This window comes from Sarcophilus harrisii, chromosome 3 (assembly GCF_902635505.1).
Source record: "Sarcophilus harrisii chromosome 3, mSarHar1.11, whole genome shotgun sequence".
Lineage (NCBI taxonomy): Eukaryota > Metazoa > Chordata > Mammalia > Dasyuromorphia > Dasyuridae > Sarcophilus > Sarcophilus harrisii.
The window spans coordinates 416,503,391-416,523,820 of record NC_045428.1 but is presented as its reverse complement, the minus strand read 5'-3'; the positions used below and the strand labels follow the sequence as shown (position 1 = coordinate 416,523,820).

The 20,430-nt window shown below is 33.3% G+C and overlaps 1 protein-coding gene across 7 annotated transcripts in view; it reads right to left on the bottom strand.

The window, feature by feature from the left end:
• The window catches only part of WDSUB1 (WD repeat, sterile alpha motif and U-box domain containing 1), a 73,136-nt gene that overhangs the window by 15,890 nt on the left and 36,816 nt on the right, over nucleotides 1-20,430 (bottom strand). For 4 of the 7 annotated variants that reach the window (XM_031960630.1, XM_031960635.1, XM_031960636.1 and 1 more), the window contains one exon: nucleotides 13,703-13,843. In XM_031960630.1, the coding sequence (XP_031816490.1) occupies nucleotides 13,703-13,843 (141 nt within the window). Of the gene's footprint in view, nucleotides 1-7,057; nucleotides 7,861-8,731; nucleotides 8,772-9,140; nucleotides 10,317-13,702; nucleotides 13,844-20,430 lie in introns of those variants that run through there. The other 3 variants (XM_031960632.1, XM_031960634.1, XM_031960633.1) reach the window with 3 other exon arrangements.

Here is a 20,430-nt window from a genome sequence, read left to right as displayed (position 1 = left end):
GGAAGGATGCCTCCAGGTTTAAAGGGGGCTTTTATTTTTTGGGGGGTGGGCCTTATTCTTTTTAAAGGATCAAATTTTTTCTTTTTGGAGTGGTGGTTTAGTTTTTTTCCCGGGATTGGGGGCTTGTTTTTTTTAATGTATTCCCTGTTTTGGTTTGTTTTGTGGTTTGTTTTGTGGTTGTTCTTTTTTTTTCCCATTCAATTTGGGTTTGGGATTTAAACTTTTTTGTCCAATGGTTTGCCACTTTTTTTTTTTCCCCATGAAGTGTATTTTTTATTTCCCCCTTTTGGTTTTTTTTTTTTTTTTTTTTAGGGATTTTTTTTAAATAAAAATTTTCTTTAATTTGATGTTAATTTCCCCTTTTTTTAGTTGTGTTTTTTTTTGTGGTTTTTTTTCTTTCCCCCTTTTTCCCTTCCCTTTTCCAACCCTTTTTTTTTTTTGGTTTCTTTTTATTAAAGTTTTTTTTTTTTTTTGTATTTTGGTTTTGGTTGGTAATTTTGGCGGTTTTTGAAACGGCTTTGCATTAAATGTCCATTTTTCCTGGAAAACCCGTGGTTTTATTCTTGGGCATGGTTTGGGTTCTTTGGTTTTTCCAGTAAAGGATTTGGGTGATTTTTGTGGTGGTATTTAATTTTTTTTTTTAAATTTTTTTTCCCTTTTTGGTTTTGGAAACCGGGGTTTTTTTTGGGGGTGCTGGGTTTTAATTTTTTTTTCAAATTGGGCATTTTTTTGATTTTTGTTATATTGGTTTTTTTTTTTTGGGGTTTTCCCAATTTTTTAGACTTTTTCAATCCGTTTTGGTAGATAATTCAGGCCAGTTTGTCATTTTTTTGGTTTTGTTTGACTGATTCTTTGTTTCAATAATCATTAGTTTCTTTATTTGTTTCAGTTCTAATTTTTTAAAAATTATTTTCTTTTGCTTTTTTACTTTCTTATATTCCAATTGGTTTTAAATGTATTGTTTTGGTCTGGGTTTTTTTCATTTCCTTTTTTTTATAAATTTTTTTTTTCCAATTACAGATCCTACTTTCTTGGGTTTTCTTTTTTTTCCAATTACAGATCCTACTTTTGTGAATTTTTTTTTTCCACAATCTTTTTCCAGTTTTTATTTTTCCAAATTGGGTTGTTGTTTCTTTGTAAGATTTCTTTTCCTTTCCCCATTTATTCTTTCCTTTTGAGACTTTTAATGGTCTTTCTATGAACATCATTAAAAGGAATCGATGTATTTTTTGTTGTTTGAGGTCTTCAGGTTTGTGACCTGTTTTTCTCAAAAACGTTTTTTTTCATTCATGTTTTAAAGCCTTTGGGGGTTCTAAAGGTTACAGCCTTTCAGAGAGGGGAGATTAAACCGATTTCCCGCCCAGGTATGGGATTTTCTGGTAGAGTTTTCCCTTCCCCAACAGGAATGGATTCCATGGCAATATCAAAATGCCGAAAGGGGCTGAGTGGTTAGCATTGCCCTCCGGACTAAGGGTGAAATTCACTGAGGCCAGTCTTTGGGACTTGAATTAGTGTGAAAGGACCAGACTGCGAAAGACCCCCAAATCTGCCCCATGTTCTGCCAATCCCGGCCCTGGAAAGCCTATGGCCCCGCCGATCCCCCATACCGTTGGGGCCGGTTTGTCCTCCTAGTGGTCCATGCCCCGGAAAAGCCTTTCCCCTTTGGGGTTGGTAGGGTTGGTGCTGGCTTGTTGAGATCTTTGCCACCGGTTTTGAGGCCTCCCGCCCAATTTTCCCCGCCTGAGCTGATCCCCTGGCCCGAAACCAACCTTTTTGGGATCTGCGATTTTTTGGCCGGTGAGGTTCTCTTTATCTTTCAATTGTAGAGCAAGATATTTTGAGGCTCGATATAATATTGATAAAGAGCGTAAGAGAAGAGCTTAGAAAGTCGCGTGTGTCTTCTCCGCCATCTTGCCCAAAGAGATTTTAAAGAAGGGAAAGGGACCTGTATGTGCAAGGATGTTTGTGGCAGCCCTCTTTGTAGTGACCAGAAACTGGAAACTGAATGGATGCCCATCAATTGGAGAATGGCTGAGTAAATTGTGGTATAGAATGTTATGGAATATTATTGTTCAGTGAAATGACCAACGGAGATTTGAAAGGCCTGGGAGACTTGGGAGCTCATGCTGAGGAAACGAAGGGGCCAGGGACATTATATACTTCAACAACAATACATATGATGATCAAATTTGATGGACATGGCCCCTTTCAAAAAAATGAACCAAACGTTCCATTTGTTCAATAATAAATGCACCAGTATTTAAGTGAAAAACTTTGAAATGAGGGAACCACTACATAGCATTTCCAATCCTTCTGTTTTTATCCCTGGATTTTGATTTCCTTCTCAGGTTAATTTTACCTTTAAAAGTCCAATTCTTCTTGTACAGCAAAATAACTGTATGGATATGTATACATATATTGTATTTAACATATACTTTAACATATTTAACATATTGGTCTACCTGCCATCTGGGGAAGGGGATGGGGGAAGGAGGGGAAAAATTGGAACAGAAGATTTTGCAAGGGTCAATGCTGAAAAATTACCCATGCGTATGTCTTATAAATGAAAAACTATAAAATAAAAATAAACCCCTTCTCCCCCCCAAATTGAAAGCATTAAGTATAGGACTGTTTTAATATGGTAAAAAGCATCTATGTAAAATCAAAAGTATTATTTGTAGTTGCAAAACACTTGAAATTTTCCCAGAAATACAGGAAGAAAGCAAGGATGTTCTCTTTCTACTTACATTTGACATAGCCTATAAATGCTAACAACAAATACTTAAAAGATTTATAAATATGTGCAGAGGAGATGAAATAATCTCCATTTGCATATGACATGACTCACTAAAAAAATTTCTGAGGATCAGAGGAAAAACAAAACTAACGGAAACAAGTAGTTTAAGTAAAATAGCAGGATATAAAACAAATCCTCAAAAAAATCAAAACAAAACAAAACAATATTTCTCTATAGCAAAAACAAAATCCAGGAGGAATTCATTAAAAATGAAACCACATTTAAAAAGTCAAGAAATTCAAGTGAAACAAGAATTTCAGACAAAAAAGAAATGAAATTGGCAAGCAGCAACAGAATATTAGCATCAAGGACAGCATGAATCAATTATACCAAAACAGACATTGTGTTGAGCAATGAATGCTAACCCAGACACATATGTTCACATAATAGTTCAGCTGAGTGAAGACACATTAGTAAGAATAATCACAGAAATAGTTTTGCTAAAGATTTTCAAAACTGCAAATGAGTTAGTTACTAAAAAATCAATTCAGGATACAATTGATCCAGAACAAACCAAACTATTTAAGATCTGGAAATTAAATGGCTTCAATTCATATAAAATAATACATGCTATAATGTGTTGACTCCATAGACAAAAGGAACACAATCCTACTAAATGCACCAGCTAGCAATGGAAAAATCATTAATTGCCCAGAAAATTTGTCACCCAGTTGGCAATGTTAGTTGCTGCAACCCAGCAAACATATCAATTCCATTTAATGACTACCCACAAAAATATTAAATAGGAAATCTATTACAAATAAACTGACTTCAGGACAAGCAGACAAAATAGACCAAAAAGGAAAAAGAAGTAGAACTACTGAACCAATTCCAGTAATAATGACCACTAATGAAAATATCAACGAGGTCAGAATTGGCTGTGAACTAAGGTTCCTGAATATACTGAACCAATTAAACACAGATAACTAAACTTTAAACTCGGAAAAGTTCTAGATCGTGCCTTTGGTTTAAGAAATGATGAAGAAAACCAAATATTTTCAAACACCTACAAAATCTTGGTTTGACGCCAACTATGAGCAGAGAAATGAGAGGGAAAAACTCAAAAGCACAAGACTGGGACTTTGTGAGAAAGAAAGAGCCTACTGCATGCCAGACTAGGACATAGAGTCAGACACAGAAAAAGAACCTAAAACACCTAATTCTGCTGTCCCAACTACTGACGTTATCCCAGGAGCATTCGACTGAGAAATTCTTCACAGAAAATGTGTGATGCCACCAGTAAAAAAGGCCCGGAAAAGGTAAGCACAAATCAAACATCAATCTAAAACCAATATTTACATAATAGTCTCTCACAATCTAAACTAACCCAATACCAATGTTTTCCAGGTTATTCTCTAGAATACAACCGTCTGGGACCAGGCAACACAAGTCAAGCACCAACAAACCAAAGTTCCAAAGTTATGAAATGACATAACCCAGCACACTCAGCTCTATAAAAAGAAGTACACAGTCCATACCAACATTTTAACGAAGCAGACAAGTACTTCATAAAAGCAACTAACTAGGCAAATAGATAGCAAAATATTCAAAGCAAAAGAATTAATAGCACCTAGACTGGAACTTCTAACAAAAAAAGGTAAAACACAGTCTCACATCACACAATTTAGAAAAACTAGAAAACAAATACCTAGACATATATTCATTAATCAAACCATAAAAAGGAAAAGCAGACAGTTAAACCAACCACATACAGACAATGCAAGCATGGCTGAACAGCCACAAAAGAAAGCAACTAACAGTGTACAGGAACAAGCAAGGAGGGTAGAGGAGGAGGCAGACTGGGCCTCTCAACAGGAGACATCACCAATAGCACCATATGAGATTGAAAACTGACTTGTCCCAATAACTGGACATGCATCAAGACACACACACACACATCTCTCAACTCCTAGAAATGAGACACCTTTGCAAAGAGTAGAAACACAATTCACAGGAGATGGAGCAAGAAGAGCAGGACAGGATGACAGCTCCCACATGCATATACCAATAATCAAATATACATAAATAAATTAAATATACATTCTTTATAGAATATCAACCTATATAATGAGAACAAACCAGTATACCATGGATTCCAGCAGACTCCATGAGACTTCCAGCACATGTCAAACAGAGTGAACTTAATCTAGTATCATTAGAACAAGAACTATTCAACATTACAACTTAAAGCCAGTGAGCAAGGGCTGCAAGGAGCTAAAATCAGGGTTACAACAATCATCTCACAGTCACCGTGCAAACTGCAGAGGACTTAGAATAACATTATGCCTCCATCATGGGCACACTGATGGCACCAAGATGCATTCCGTGGGAGACCAACAAACCCTATCTATGGGGCCACTATACAAAGTAACAGACTTCAAAAAACCATCTCAAAACATCTCTTCTGGCATTTTTAACTGCAGCCAGAACATCAACTGTTCCTACCAATAGAAAATACAATGCCGATAGACATTATTAGAACAGGGCACAATTTTTCAACAGGAATGAATTACTTCAACCAGAATGACAATGAACTTTCAGAACCAAAGAAAATTAAGAAGAGCAGCACAAACAGAACCGAGCTTTGATAACAATGTCAAAACTACTATGAATCAAACTAATTCACAGAGAATTGGAAATCTGGATCAAGCAAATACTCAGAGGGCATTAGAAGCTCACTTAATATTGGAACGATATACCCTGAATAGACATTTAAAACTGGCAGAGGTGGTTTGTCTGTTGCATCTGGATCATGCCCACCAACATTAGAATCAGACACAAAGAGGGAATGAACAAAAAATAATATACGACTATCAATGAATGAAAGAGACAAAAAATGGTTAATGCAACATGCATGGATGCAAAATCAAGACTTAGAATTCAGAAATCATTGGAGACAAACAATATTAGAATACAACAGACCAACTGCAAACCAAATGATGAGAGGAACAGGAGAACTTAATATATTTGTTCCATGGATTGCCTTAGATCCCCCAGAACCACAGTACCCTTGGAGACCAATATGGGACAAACACCCAAACACCAAGCATAAAACAAACTTAAGAACATTAGTACCATTTGTATGTGAAGACCATCCATAAGGACAACTCTATTAAATTAACTTCAAATTGCATTGATATTTGATGAAATTGGAACCATACAAAGTAGGATAATTACTTATGCTCCTTTCTTCTGGAGACTAGCATTCTGAGGAAAGCTAAGAATTCCACAAGCATTCAACATGTACTTGGTATCTGCTCCAGACTCACAACTATTTAATATCCAATTTCCAGACTCCCCAGGAGTATTCAGCATGCCATTCATAGGTCCCAAGAAGTATTCAGCATGCCATAGGTGGGAGGAAGAACCATTTCAACAATTTCATATTAACTTCTCTCTTCTTACCAATTTCAAAAATACTCTTAATAAAATCACAATTATTATTAACATTTCTTTTTTTTTTTTTTAATAGCCTTTTATTTACAAGTTATATGCATGGGTAACTTTACAGCATTAACAATTGCCAAACCTCTTGTTCCAATTTTTCACCTCTTACCCCCACCCCCTCCCCCAGATGGCAGGATGACTAGTAGATGTTAAATACATTAAAATATAAATTAGATACACATATTATTAACATTTCAATGCTAACATAAAAAAAACCAAAAATTAAAATTATATTCTGATTCCATTGTCTTTTTCTGAGGGAAACCAACCAACTCTATGCAACTGCTTTAATGAAGGTGGGTGGGTAGGTGGGAATGGCCTGTTCTGGTCCATAATAAAAGGTGGTTTCTTATACTTTACTTATACTAACCAACCAGCTAGCTTTGATTTTTATTGATGTGGAGCTTACAAGGACATAGTATTTTCTATAAATAAGTATCCAGAGGATTCAGAATCATTCTTTCATATGAAAGAGTACAGCACATGAGAGTTTGTGAACTACTTTGTTGACAAACCACCTCTCATGCCTCATTTGAGATTGACAGAAAATTGTTAAACAAAGTTCTCTGTAAATGTAGCTTTCAAGTAATCTTTTGTTCCCTGTTTTAAAAATATATATATATTAACAAATGCCACATAATGCAATACACCTAAAAGAAAATCATAATACAATGAAAGATTTAAATCAAAGCCTCATAAATTAATACAAATACCAATCCCCAAGTCCTAACAAATCTGTATTACATCTCAAAACAGTCCCTGTTAACTTTAAAAAAAATTAAATATACATTCTTTATAGAATATCAACCTATGTAATGAGAACAAACCAAATGTTTTATTTTTGAATTGCAGGTGCAGTTCTTACATTTGTTTTGCAAAGAAAAAACAAATCTTTATCTTCAATAGGCTTCTCAGTATTCTATATAAAATTGTTTGAGAGCAATAATTATGCTAAGTGAACCTGCTTTAACAAATAGGTTTACTGTTTAAGAACACCATAACTACCTTTCATGTTATTGTTTAATCTCCAATGGTTAACAGTTTTGTTAAGATTTTTGTGTAGCAGCAAATTCATTTACTTTTCTAGTAAGTCTGCTACTAAGTCCATTTTCAAATGTACACCCTCACATGGTTAAGTGGTGAGAAAAAGGTATAAATATTTTAAGTAGACTCTGTATACACAGTAGTCTATCATAGTTTATGAAGAGCCTCATTTACACACACATACACACACACAATAATACACAATTAATACAAATAATATATGTGTGTATATGTATGTCATTATAGCTTTTATACTCTTCATCATAGCCACCATACCTCAATCTTTCAAATTCAGCACCAATACCAATTCTATTAGAGCCTCTGCTAGCCCAAAGTCCATCATAAGGACCTGGTTAATGTAGAGCCATTGGCTTTCCAAGAGGAATGTAAGTACAAACTTCTACCTGTCTGCTTTTGAAGAATTTCAATGTACCTGTGCCCTATTCTTTCCTTGTATTTGTTTAAAACTTCCTCAGCTATTTTCTGTGAAGCAAAATGCACAGAAGCCTCGCCTGTGCTCTTTTCCTGAAAAGTCCAGTGGCAATGTCAAGCCATTTGGCATGATTTCAATTCTGGAAAAAATAAAAAAGAACAATTTTTTTTTTATTATAGTCAAATGAGAGAACAATAACGTACAGAAAGGCTTCAATGGCAGTGTCAGGATCAGAATGCTTCAATACTCAATACATTTCAACCTTCTATGAATACTTAAAAATATCTATATTCCATGATTTTTTTTCAGTGCTAATTTGACTTCATCTTTTGATTCAAGTTAACAAATGTTTCTCTACTTGGTCTGTCATCTTTACTGTATATGAAACAAATGCCTTATGCTCCGTTTTAAATTCTGAATTCTGAGAAGAATTGGACTATATTCGCTGAGTGGGAACTAAGGACCAGAGCAAGTCTCAGGCCTTCACCAGGAAGCCTTTTCTGCTTCTGGTGTCTTGTTGGTCAAAAATGGAGGCTTGATACTTGATTTTGGTTATGAGTATGAAGAACTGTGTTATCTATCTTTAACAGGTATTAGACTAACTGTCATTTAGGGGAGGAGGTGGAGGGAAGGAGGGCAAAAGTGGGAACAGAAGATTTTGCAAGGGTCAATGCTGAAAAATTACCCATACATATGTTTTGTAAATAAAAAGCTATAATAATAATTAGAGGGCCAGAACTCTGAAAAAGTGTACTTGAATTACTTGAATCAAAGACAGCAGGGTACTTATAGTTAAGCGTCTATTCAGTGTGAGATAATGGTTCCTTAAACATATACTTAATGATATAGTGATGCTTAGTGATGTAATCATACTGAGGTATGTAAGGAAGTGTCAGTCACAGAAGAAGAATCTCAGCCACAGACAGAGAGAAGACTACAGACTCCAGATTCCAGACTCCATCTTTGATCAGCCACATGGTAGCTCTCCTGACTCCTTCACTTCTCCACCTAAAGACCAAGGCCTGTCCTGGGACCCTCCAGAGAGCTAGCCTGGACATTACAAATAATAATAATAATTTAAAAAAAAAAGAATTGTGTTATCAAGTAATCTTGTGTAATTATGGCATATAATGGAGATACCTTGTTAAAAGAGAACTTTTAATTCTCTTAAGAGCTCAATATGTTCTTGTGGTCTTTAAGTAAACCATATGACTTGAAGATGTGGAAAAGCTGTAGAATAACCTTTACAAAAAGCTTATTTGTGTACTCTTGTTTTCATCAATGATGATAGAGATATTTGTTATTTGATTTGTTTCATTGTTTTTCAGTCACATATGACTCTCTGTGACCCCATTTGGATTTTTCTTAGCAAAGATATTGAAGTGATTTTTCCATTTCTTCTTCAGCCCCTTTTACAGAAGACAAACTGAGGCAAACAGGGTTAAGTGATTTGCCAGAGTCACATAGCTAGTAAGTTTCCGAAACTACATCTGAATTCTTGAAGATGTCTTCCTTGCTCCTGGCCTAGCACCATCCACTGTACCATCTAGTTGCCCAGTGTATTTGTAGATAATTCCTTTAGAGAGTTCATTTAAATATAATATGGGCTTGAATATTCCTGAAAGCTATCTCATAGAACTGTAAGCTCTGAAAGTTCTTACCAAATTGGAAAAGTATATTCTTAATAACACTCTATTCTGGAATATAAGTACATAGAAGCTAAAACCAGTATGTTAACCATTTGGTGCCTTTTTTTTTTTTTTGTCTTGGCAGTCCAACAAATAAACAAAAAATGCAAAATCATCCTGTCTTGTGTAGTCTTCTATTTCTGCAGTAGTTGTGGTAGAGTGACAGAAGAGAAGAGGGTGCTAAGAACCAGAATTTTATAGAACATAAACAAACTTTAAAGTTCATTACTTTTATTCTAAAGAAGTTATTAAATAACTTGAAAATGGATATTTATCTATCCTGATATTATCACTATAAAAGAAATCATAAAAACTACAGAAAGTAAAGCCAAAAGGTAGTACATAGTTTCTTCCTGAAAAAGCAAATTTAAAAATGGATATTATTGGTTTATGATATGCCTAAGATCACCTTTTTTAAGGATACACTTGGCAGTCTTGCCCTCTCATGACAAGAGCTAACAAAAAGATCACCATTATATGTGTAGCACCAAGATATTGTAGAGGAAGAAGCAGTATAAGAATTCTATCAAAAACTCCTTAAGATTTTTCATACTTAATCAACATATAAACTGAAACTCAATAACTTTAGCAGGAAGTTGGGTACCAAAAAAAAAAAAAAATGACAAAAAGTATATTAGAAAACTGTAGTTCATAAATAAGAAATGAAAGATTACAAAGATCAGTAGTATATTTTAAAATAACATTCTGGTATATCATGAATATTTTCTTCTAGAAGAGAAAGGACTCATTAATATGGTGAGAAATAAACATAAAAATGAAATGGACTATATCTAACAGACAGGGACTAATTTGTAGCCAAACCTTAGAGTTTAGTCTTTTGAAAATGGCCTCCAGTTTTGTATTGTCATTACTAGGTGGGTCATATCTGCATACATAAACTGTCAAACTAAAAGGAAAAACAGGTTTGCTTTTTAGTCTAGTTTGAGGATACAATTGTTCATAAAGCAAAGCAACTCTATAACAGTATAAGAGTTTACTGAATACTGGGATGCTTTTTATTGTTGTTTTGTTATTTTCTCAATATTACTTGAGACAATCCTCATCAGCCATGTAAGTAATCAAAGTCAAGCTCAGGCCAAATACTAGTAAAATTTTGGAGGATAATATATATCATAAATTATTTTAATATAAATACCCTTCAAACTTGTCTTTTATCATCTAAAATTCATTACCCATGGACATTAGTGAGTAATCAAGCACCTGGTACTAACTTAAACTAGCAGTTGTTTAGACAAATATAAAATTAACACATTTCATGGCATTGAAAATACTTCTAAATATCTTTGATTTTCAGAGTAGAACTCTCTCCATTTATTCAGCTCCACAATCACTCCATGACTTATAAATGACTTCCTAAGTTGGTACAGCCAGTCTTCTGGCTCAAAATGTAGCTAAGTCTGTTCTTTGAGCAATATTTTATCTCTGGACCTGTATTCAAAGACTTTCTACCTTGGGAGGACCTGCTATGTACCATAATTGTTTTGGAGCTCTCAAGAACACTTCAGTATAAATATGAAGCTTCAGAATAGGATATAAATGTATAGCATTACAACATTACAACCAATAGTTATACTGTGCAAAAACACTCTTGTGACAAAAAACCAGGACCCTGTGCTAAATGAAAAAAGCAGTGATTCTCAGCAGATTTATTCCATCACATTGCAATGTAAGCTTTAAAACAGGTCATCACAGAGTTATAGAGGTATCAATGAAATCATTAGAACTCTCATACAAGAATCAAGGCTATCATACCATCAAATATAAAACAAGATTCATTTAACCAGATATCAAACCCCACTTTACAGTTTAGGAAACTGAGACAAACAGAAGTTAAGTTGCTTGCCCAGAGTCTCACAGCTTTTAAGCACATGAGGTCAAATTTGAACTAAGATTTGTCTTAATTCCTGGCCCAGTGTCCTATATACACTGTGCCATCAGCTATCTCTTTTTAAATAGCTTTGCTTATTTTGAAAACTTTCCCCCAATTCCAAACATAGTATAAGAAAGAGCACATATTTTTAACTAAGACAGTGTCACCCTTACATAAAAATACTGTTGCTGGCATAAGTTACTTGTTCAATTAAAATCAGTTAAATAGTACCTATTATTTTTAAAGTGCTAAAGCACTTTTAAAAAAAATATTATCTCACTAGGACACTAATACATTGTTGGTGGAGTTGATCCAACCATTCTGTAGAACAATTTGGAATTATTTTCAAAGGACTATCAAACTGTGCATATCCTTTGACTCATCAATGTCTATATTGGGCCTATATCCCAAAAAGATCATGAAAAAGGGGAAAGGACCCATATGTGCAAAAATGTTTGTGGCAGCCCTTTTTGTAATGGTAAAGAACTGAAACTGAGTATATGCTCATCAGGTGGAGACTGGCTGAATAAGTTATAGTATATAAATGTTATGGAATATTATTGTTCTATAAGAAACAATCAGGAGGATGATTTTAGAGAGGCTTGGAGAAACTTACATGAACTGATGCTGAGTGAAAGGAGCAGAGCCAAGAGATCATTGTACATGACAACAGCAAGATTATATGATGATCAATTTTGATGGACTTGGCTCTTTTTAACAATGAGTTAATTCAAGGAAATTTCAATACAGTTGTGATGGAGAGAGCCCTCTGCATCCAGAGAGAGAGAACTGTGGGGATTGAATGCAGACCACTATATTGTATTTCCACCTTTTTTGTTGGCGTTTGCTTGCTTTTTTTTTCTTTCTCATTTTTTCCCCCTTTTGGTCTGATTTTCTTGTGCTACATGATAACTGGAAATATGCATAGAAGAATTGCATTTGTTTAATATAACTGGATTGCTTGCTGTCTTGGAGAGGGGAATAGGAGTAAAGGAGGAAGTAAAATTTGGAATGAAAGGTTTTGCAAAGCTGAATGTTGACAACTATTCTTGCACTTATTTTGATTGTTAAAAAATAATAATTTTAAAAATTATCTCATTTGCTCCTACAACAATCTAAATATGTATTCCTTTCCTTGGCATTTCCCTTACCATTATACTGTATAACACTTAGTTTATCCACACCCAGATAGCTCCTTTGCAGAAAAGTAAATTGGAAAAGAAAATGTTTGTCTTGACATCAGGAAGCCTGGCTGTTTATCCTTGTTAGCATTGGCCAAATGATTTTATTTCTGTAAGTCTCAGGATCATCATTAAGCAAAGCTTAAAAGATTTTCAAACCTTAAGTCTATATAAATGTGAGCTGTTATTAGCTAGCCTTAAACACAATAATATGAGAATCAGGCTCATAGTATCAATTAAGCAATTTTTTTCCTAACAGAAATATTCATTCCAATATCAGTTGTGAATATTATTCAGACTTGTATAGCATTTTAAAGTTTGCAAAACATTTAAATATGTGACTTCAATTGATCCTCAGAACTCTATAAAGAACATTATAATACATATAATTATTATAAGTTATTATCATTGTCATTTTATCAAAGAGAAAATAGAAATATAATGACTGGCCAAAGGTCTGAAAAAAAGATTCCAAGATGTCCAGCTGAGGTTTTCCTGACCCCAAAAAGCACTCTATATCTGCCACAGAGGTAGTCTCCATATGTAGAGGATATGCCAAAACGGATGGCATGACCAAGTTTCCATGGTACAATAATCATTCAAGAAAAATACAGGAAAAACTCCTAAATGGTCATATTAAATCAATTCAGGTTCAAAAAACAGTATTACTGATTTTAAAAATCTGATGTTTAAAATATTTTAATCACACTCAATACATTTTATAAAAATTAAAGGTATAATTTGATCCTAATTTCTTTTAAATAGTAAGAAAATATTAAAATTTGTAGTAAGACCACTATCATGCAACTGGCATAATTTATGAGAAATTTGCTTAAACTTAATAAAAGAGCTCTTAATTTAGCATTCCATGTTTCACATCTGGTAAGTTAACATGATTATCACATGTTTAAATGAATTCATTATAAAGCAGACATAAAATTTTGCATTTTCCTTCCTCAAGACACATAATGCTCAATTATTTATCATCCTAAGGAACTAATGAGTTAAATAAATTATACCAGAATAAAGTTAAAAGAAACATCCCCTGAAAAGAAAATGGTATAACATTTCCCTCCTAATGATTTAACATCACGGTGTACTTTAACAAAGTAACCTCTCTAAACAAGGAATCTTAAACATTCTTTATATTTAATCATACTTCAATGAGTACATTATTCATTTAACATATTTTGATAAATTTGGTAGTATATATATACATACCTGATGCAATGACAGGGTCTTGCATTAGTTCTCTCGTTATTGGACATAGGAATTCATCTGGAATTCCAGAAGAAAGGGATTCTGCCTTTACTTTCAGCTCTTCAATTTTCCTTAATACCTTACTTCGTAGGCCAAGAGATTCTGAGGAAAGACAAAATTCTGTTAAATTCAGTTATCTGTGATTGAGTAGGAAGATTTCACTTAAAAGAACCAAAACTCTGCAGACAATACTTTCTTTTTCATTTAAATCTCTCTCTTCTTTTTAAACATAATATTCAATATATTTTCAAAGATTATGTTTTTGTTTACTTAAAGTTAAAAGGAGAAAGTGAATGTCTGTTTTATTGTTACAAGTCTTTAGATTTTAAAAGTTTCTACAATTTTGAGTTGCCCTAAAGGACATACAACAAAAAGATAAAATAATTCAATTCTGTTTATTCACAAAACTAAACATTTCTCAGATATAGTTATCAAGATTTAAAAGTGTTAGCATCACTTTGAAAATTCCAAATACTATATAGCATTACAATATATACTTTATTAGTAGACAAAGTGTAGGAAAAAAGTGTGAACATGATATTCTGTTGACTTTGCCACTGGCTTTTGTAAAAGTAGGTTTTACTATTGCTAAATAGGAAGAAAAAAAGTTAACCAGGTTTGTAGAATGTTTTTTAAGGGGAGGGGAAAGAAATGGGGTGAAAACGGAAAGAAAGAGAGAAGTAAGTAAGTCCCATAAAAAGAATGTTAGTCCCTAAACTTAAATCAAACCTAAAAAGAAATAAAAAACATACTGGAAAACTGTTAATGTTGCCTATGAAATTTCCTTAACAGAATACAAATAAAAATCTCAGTATATTTAAATATATTAAAAGCAGGAAAAAAAAAAAAAAAGGATTTCTTCATGGGGCATGACACTACTTGAAACTACTTCTTCTATAGCTTTTATTCCATAAAATTCCTTAGATTCTCTATAATTAGTCTCAAAAGGAAAATTATCCCACATAAAAATATCTAAGTCTGAGCTATTCTTTCCTTCTTTAGTTTTAAATAGATTAACTAAAACTCAAGGTTGTATATAAAAATGAAACATAATCAAACACCACAATTTTTAACAAGTACTTAGTAAACATTTACTATATACCCACAGGAACTAGATAATGTTAGGGACACAAAGACATATTCCTGTCCTCATGTAATTCACATTTTAATGAGAAATACAACATGAAAATAACTGTGTACATGTATGGATATATATAATGCAAAAGGAAGATAATTTCAAAGGCAAGGGATTTGGAGAGGGGGTGGGATTCAGGAAGAAAGATGGGAAAAATCATTTTAATATAAAAACAACAAAAAAATACTTGTAATAGGGAAAAAAGTAGAATTTTAGCCAAGTCTCAAAGAAATCTAGGGAAGCTAAGGAAGTAGCCAACTTAGAAACAAGTTATATTTTAAAACTTCATTTGTAAGTCAGCTGTGTAGAACAAGGAAACCTTTTTTTCCTATAGATTTGATATCAGAATGCTTAAGTTTCCAGGCTGGAAAGGCCCAGATCTATATTGTAGTGTAATGATTATTTTCAATCTGAATTCTGAGTCCTAGCTATAGCAGACATGCTACAAAAGAGAGGAATAAAAAATGTGAGTTCTTTTGTGATTCCTGAATGCAGAAGTAGAGCCCTCGCCTACCCATATCCACACCCACACAAAAAAGGAGCAATAAGCAAATTTTGTCTCTGGTACATTCACTGTTCCTCTTCTCTTGCCCTCATGTTGTCCAAAGCCCACAATTATAGCATTTCATCTAGTTTCATCCTTGCCAGAGTAGAGGAAATTTTTCTAGATTTGACCAGGCTGAATCCCATATTCAGTGGGTATATTTAGGGTATAGGAATGGTGAGCAACAAATGGTCATTTTTCACACATAGAATTCCACCACACAGTGTGTTTCATTCTCATCACACTTAAATCCCTAGCTTCCCTCAAAGGTCAGCTAATGCCCCTTATGGTAGGATGCCTATCTTGATTTCCTTAGGTGCAACTATTACCTCTACTTCTCCCCACCAAAATAATCTTACATTTATTTACTTTATATATCTTTTCTATTTACTCATGCATAGTTTCCTCCAGGACAGTGTTGTCTTTCTGAAGAGTAGAGATTGCTCCATTTTTATCTTTGCATTCCCAATACCCTCACAGTGACTGGCCCAGAACAGACACTTAATAAAGGCTTGCTGACTGAATGATTGATAGGTATCATGCAAGTATGCGTTAAGACATATATGTTCTAGCAGTTAATAATTTCTAACTTGGCCAGACAATATGGAGGTCCACAGTGGAATGGAATGAAGGGATTCAGAATGAAGATAAGCTGAGCAGGTGACAAGAAAGGAAGAAAGAGCCATAGTTAATAAGCCAGGTAGAAAATGAGAAAAGCTGAAGGGGTTAGCAATGCAAGAGTCAGAGACTGAGATAAGAAGCAGTTGGTGTAATCTCTCTTGTTTCCATTGTCAGAAGAGGAGCTTTAAGTTGACACCAGACCAAATTCATAACCTTTTTTTTTGGTATGATGGACCCTTCTGCGGCAGTCTGATGAAGTCTAAGAGCGATTCAAAATAATGTCTCCAAATGCAAAGATAAAACACACAGGATTACAGAAAACCAATTATATTAAAATACACTTATCAGATGTTAAAAATAAATAAATTTGCTCATTGTCCCAGATAAGAACCTCTGTCCTACTAGGAGTCCAACCTACTATCCCTGCCTCATCACCCTGTCTAGCACCTGGGAATGTGGTGGTATAACCCCAAGCATGAGTATCAATGTTATTATGTGGGCTGTTTTTAAGTAAAATGTTTTGTGAAGTGAGGATTATCTATATAGTAAACCTTGTTCTTAGTTCTTGATTAATCTTGAGAATTAAATATAAGAATTAATAGAAAGCAAGATTTACCTCTATCATTTTAGAAAGCTATTACATGCAAAAATTACTTTTAAAATATAATTCAGAATTTAATCAAATTGTAAAATATGGTATTCACTTAAAATCAATGTGAAATGAGCATTTTATTTACACAAATATTTTATTTTACAATTATTTTTAATAGTCCCACTACTTTAAAAGTCATCCATATGAATTAAGGTCAATTTTTAGAAACATTTGGTAATGACAACAAATATTTCTCAAGAACCACATGTTCTGAAGACTATTCTCAGAGACCAGCTTTTCATTCTGTTTATTTCCAAGTTCTTATTCATTTTTGAGAATTTATATAAATAAGTTCCCATCTAGGTTGCTGTGGAAGTCAATGGTATAATATTCTGATTTTTAATTTTTAAATTTCTTGGTGTGGGGAGATATATATAGTTTAGTTGCTCCAGATGATCAAAATAATGAACTATGTTATTTGCAATTCAATTTTTAATTCAACTTTTACTGATTCAACAATTAGTCTTTTAAGGAAAAAAATATAACAGGCACATGCTTTCACAGCCAGTGTTTTATAGTACATACATCCCATCTGTTTTTGTGCATCAGCCATCAATGAGAAGACATTTTCCTAGATCAGAGACAAAAAGATTGAAATTTTTTCCAAAGCTTTGGCCCAGATGTAGAACTGGAAGGGAACTTAGAAGCTATGTTCAACTATACCACTTTAAAGATGACAAAACTGAGGCTTTCAGTAAGCTATTTATCTTGCCCAAGGAAACAAAGGCAGTAGGTATCACAGATTGGATTTTCTCTCAGATCCTCTGTGAAGACAGAATCAGGGTTTCTCTACCATACTAAATAATGATAGTTTTTTAAGGGTGCTATTTTAAAGCACCCTTTATTATTTTTAAAATACACACAAGACTTAATACTGAAAACAATAAAAGCAAACTTTTTTTGGTAATACTCAATTAATCAAATCATTATCTTCAGATAAGATACCAAACAATATTGCCTGTTAAATAAAACAGAAAGCTCTATCTACTTTCAAGACAAGGTAAAAGAACAAACAATTAAAACAAGGGGACTCTTCTCTGACAGCAACATTCTAAATTATGTTATGATGAGGTTGAGTGAGGAAAAAAATATCCTCCCCCAAAATGTTTTTTTCTCCATAAGCTCAGAGAAGTAAAAGCAAAGGACACAGAAAGATTGCTATCAAACCCTGATTTTTCCAGGAACAAAGATAAGTGAGCAGATTATTTGTGCATGAAGAATCAATCCATCAAGTATTAATGTATGCCACATTGCATTGGGGCTAGGGAAACAAAGCAACAATCTCTGTTCCCATGGAACATATATTCCATCAATATGATATCCATGCTTTTTATAAAAATATTAAAATAAATACAAGATAATTATGGCAGGGAAGGTACAGGAAGCTGGGGCAGAAGGATGAGGAAGGGCTTCATGTAAAAAAAGTGATCTTTGAAGCAATATTTGAAGGAAACTCTAAGAAGCAAATACAATGAGAATGTGAATTCTAAACCTTAGGGGCACCCTGTACAAAATCCTAAAGAAAGGAGAGAATAGATAAGTCTGTAATCTACTGCAATTTTATGTTTATAGCAAGCAGCACCCAAACATGTTAAACAGTCAATTCTGAAAAGGGACACTGTCTCTCAAATGTCAGGAAGAACAGTAACACTGATCTTTATCATCATCTATGCTTATTTGTCATATAAATCTATGTTTGTATACATTTCTTGAAAAAGGTATGAAGAGGCCTTAAGTGTCTTCCCAAAGTCTCTTCAAACATTCCCTAAAAGTTCCCCAAAGAACCTCTCCAGAGTTCGATTGTTCTGATGAACACAATACTTTGCCTTAAATGTGGTAATAGAAAATGAAAATAAGAAAATTTATTCAGGATATGGTTCTATATTTCAATGGGAAATCAATTTTATGTCTCTTCTAGATATGTAAGCCTCCATAAATATGAGAAGTGTCTGTATAATTATTTAAAACACATTGAATGCATATGTAATCTTTGCATCTATTACATGCCAAAATGTAGAAGTAATGAGGAACTGTCCCACATCTAATTTAACAGGAGCCTCGGTACTGGGCAGCACCTAGCCATTAACTCTGAAGCAAAACCTTTCCTCTAGCAAGAAAAGCACCACCCCAGCACCTTTTCCAACAGGTGTATGAGTTAGCAGCAGCTCCTTAATATAGAACCTACAAAATTCTCTTTCAAGTAAAAAATATAACATCTGGGTTGTTCAACTCATTTAAAAATACTCTATTTTAAGTGTCAAGCACAACAGATATGCTAGTCTGGTTTTTTAACAGTCCAGTGCATTCTACTTTGGTGCACAATTAATAAGCTTTCTTCATATCAAGAGTATTAAATGGAATTCAAATATAGTCTCATTGATGTAGAGGCTGTTTTATCTGTTCTGCTACAAAAGGAAAATGTAAAATAGTTCTGCATCTAAGGATTATAAAGTGAAATCTCATTAGCATATTCCTCATTATCACATTTTGCTGTGAAGCACATTTTTTCAATGCTTAGACACAATCTTAGATCCCATTAGTACATTTTCCAGCAGTGTCTTATTTAGTTTTTTGAAAACTCAAGCACTAATAGAATTTCACTGTAGTTTAAAATAGTACCTGTGGAAGATTAAAGTTTAGACACTTATGAACTTTTCAAGATTTCCAAAATATTGTAGGAAAATAAAATCTTTATTCTATTTAATTAGTAATTTACTGTTTTAAATTTGTGAGCATGCTAACTTCCTGAGCTTTGAAAGCAAGTAAACAGTTATATATTTACTGAAACACTTTCAAAGTATCACCTACTGCAATTTTCTTCAAAGGCACAAATATAAAAATTCAAGGTATTAATCAAATTTTGTTCAATTTCTTTGGCTTATAGCTAATGGCAAAACTGAATGCATTGTATTTTTTGGTGTCAGATCAGAGATTCTTTTTTTTTTTTTTTTAACCATACTGATGACCCCTTGGATCTTAAAAAAAAAAAAAATCACTTTATTCTCATTAGTATTTATTTTTATTTGTTAAAAAATAGGCATGTCAAGCTTTTTATTAGATATTTACTGTTAAATTTGTAACTATCTTTCATAAATTGGAAATGGCTACTTTTTCTTGATAATTAATTTTATTTGACATAGTAACATTAATAGCTTACAACAGTACAGTAAAATTCTTATAATCAGGACCCACATAATCAGAATTCTCAACACTCTATTTTAGGAGATAGAAGCAAATAAGATATCAGAGCCCAAAAAACAAGTTCTAGGGTATGTCCTGGTGTTAGTATGAATTACCACTGATATTATAAAATAAGAAATCCTAAAGTTAGAAGTGACTTCAGAAAAAATACAACTCAACTCTAACCTAAAGCTTTAGTCCCTTTCTACATCATCCCAAAGAACAGTTATTTGCTTAAAAAACTATATAGTAAAGGGGACTTATTCCATTATAAACAGGAGTCAAAATCTGTCTCAACTTTTACCTTAGGACAACAGAATGAGATTACTACCTATTCCACACATTCACATTATAAAAATAATGAGTTGTAAGAGTTTTAATCATCAAACACAATTATATTCATAATTTTCTAAATTAATAATGAAGCAAAAAAAAAAAGCAAAAAATTATACTAGTACACTCTACAAAGATTTTCATTAGGTTTCATCTGTTTAACCAGAGTTCCCGCTTGACTAGAAATTCTGATTAATCAAAGTTCGACTCTATATTATACATAC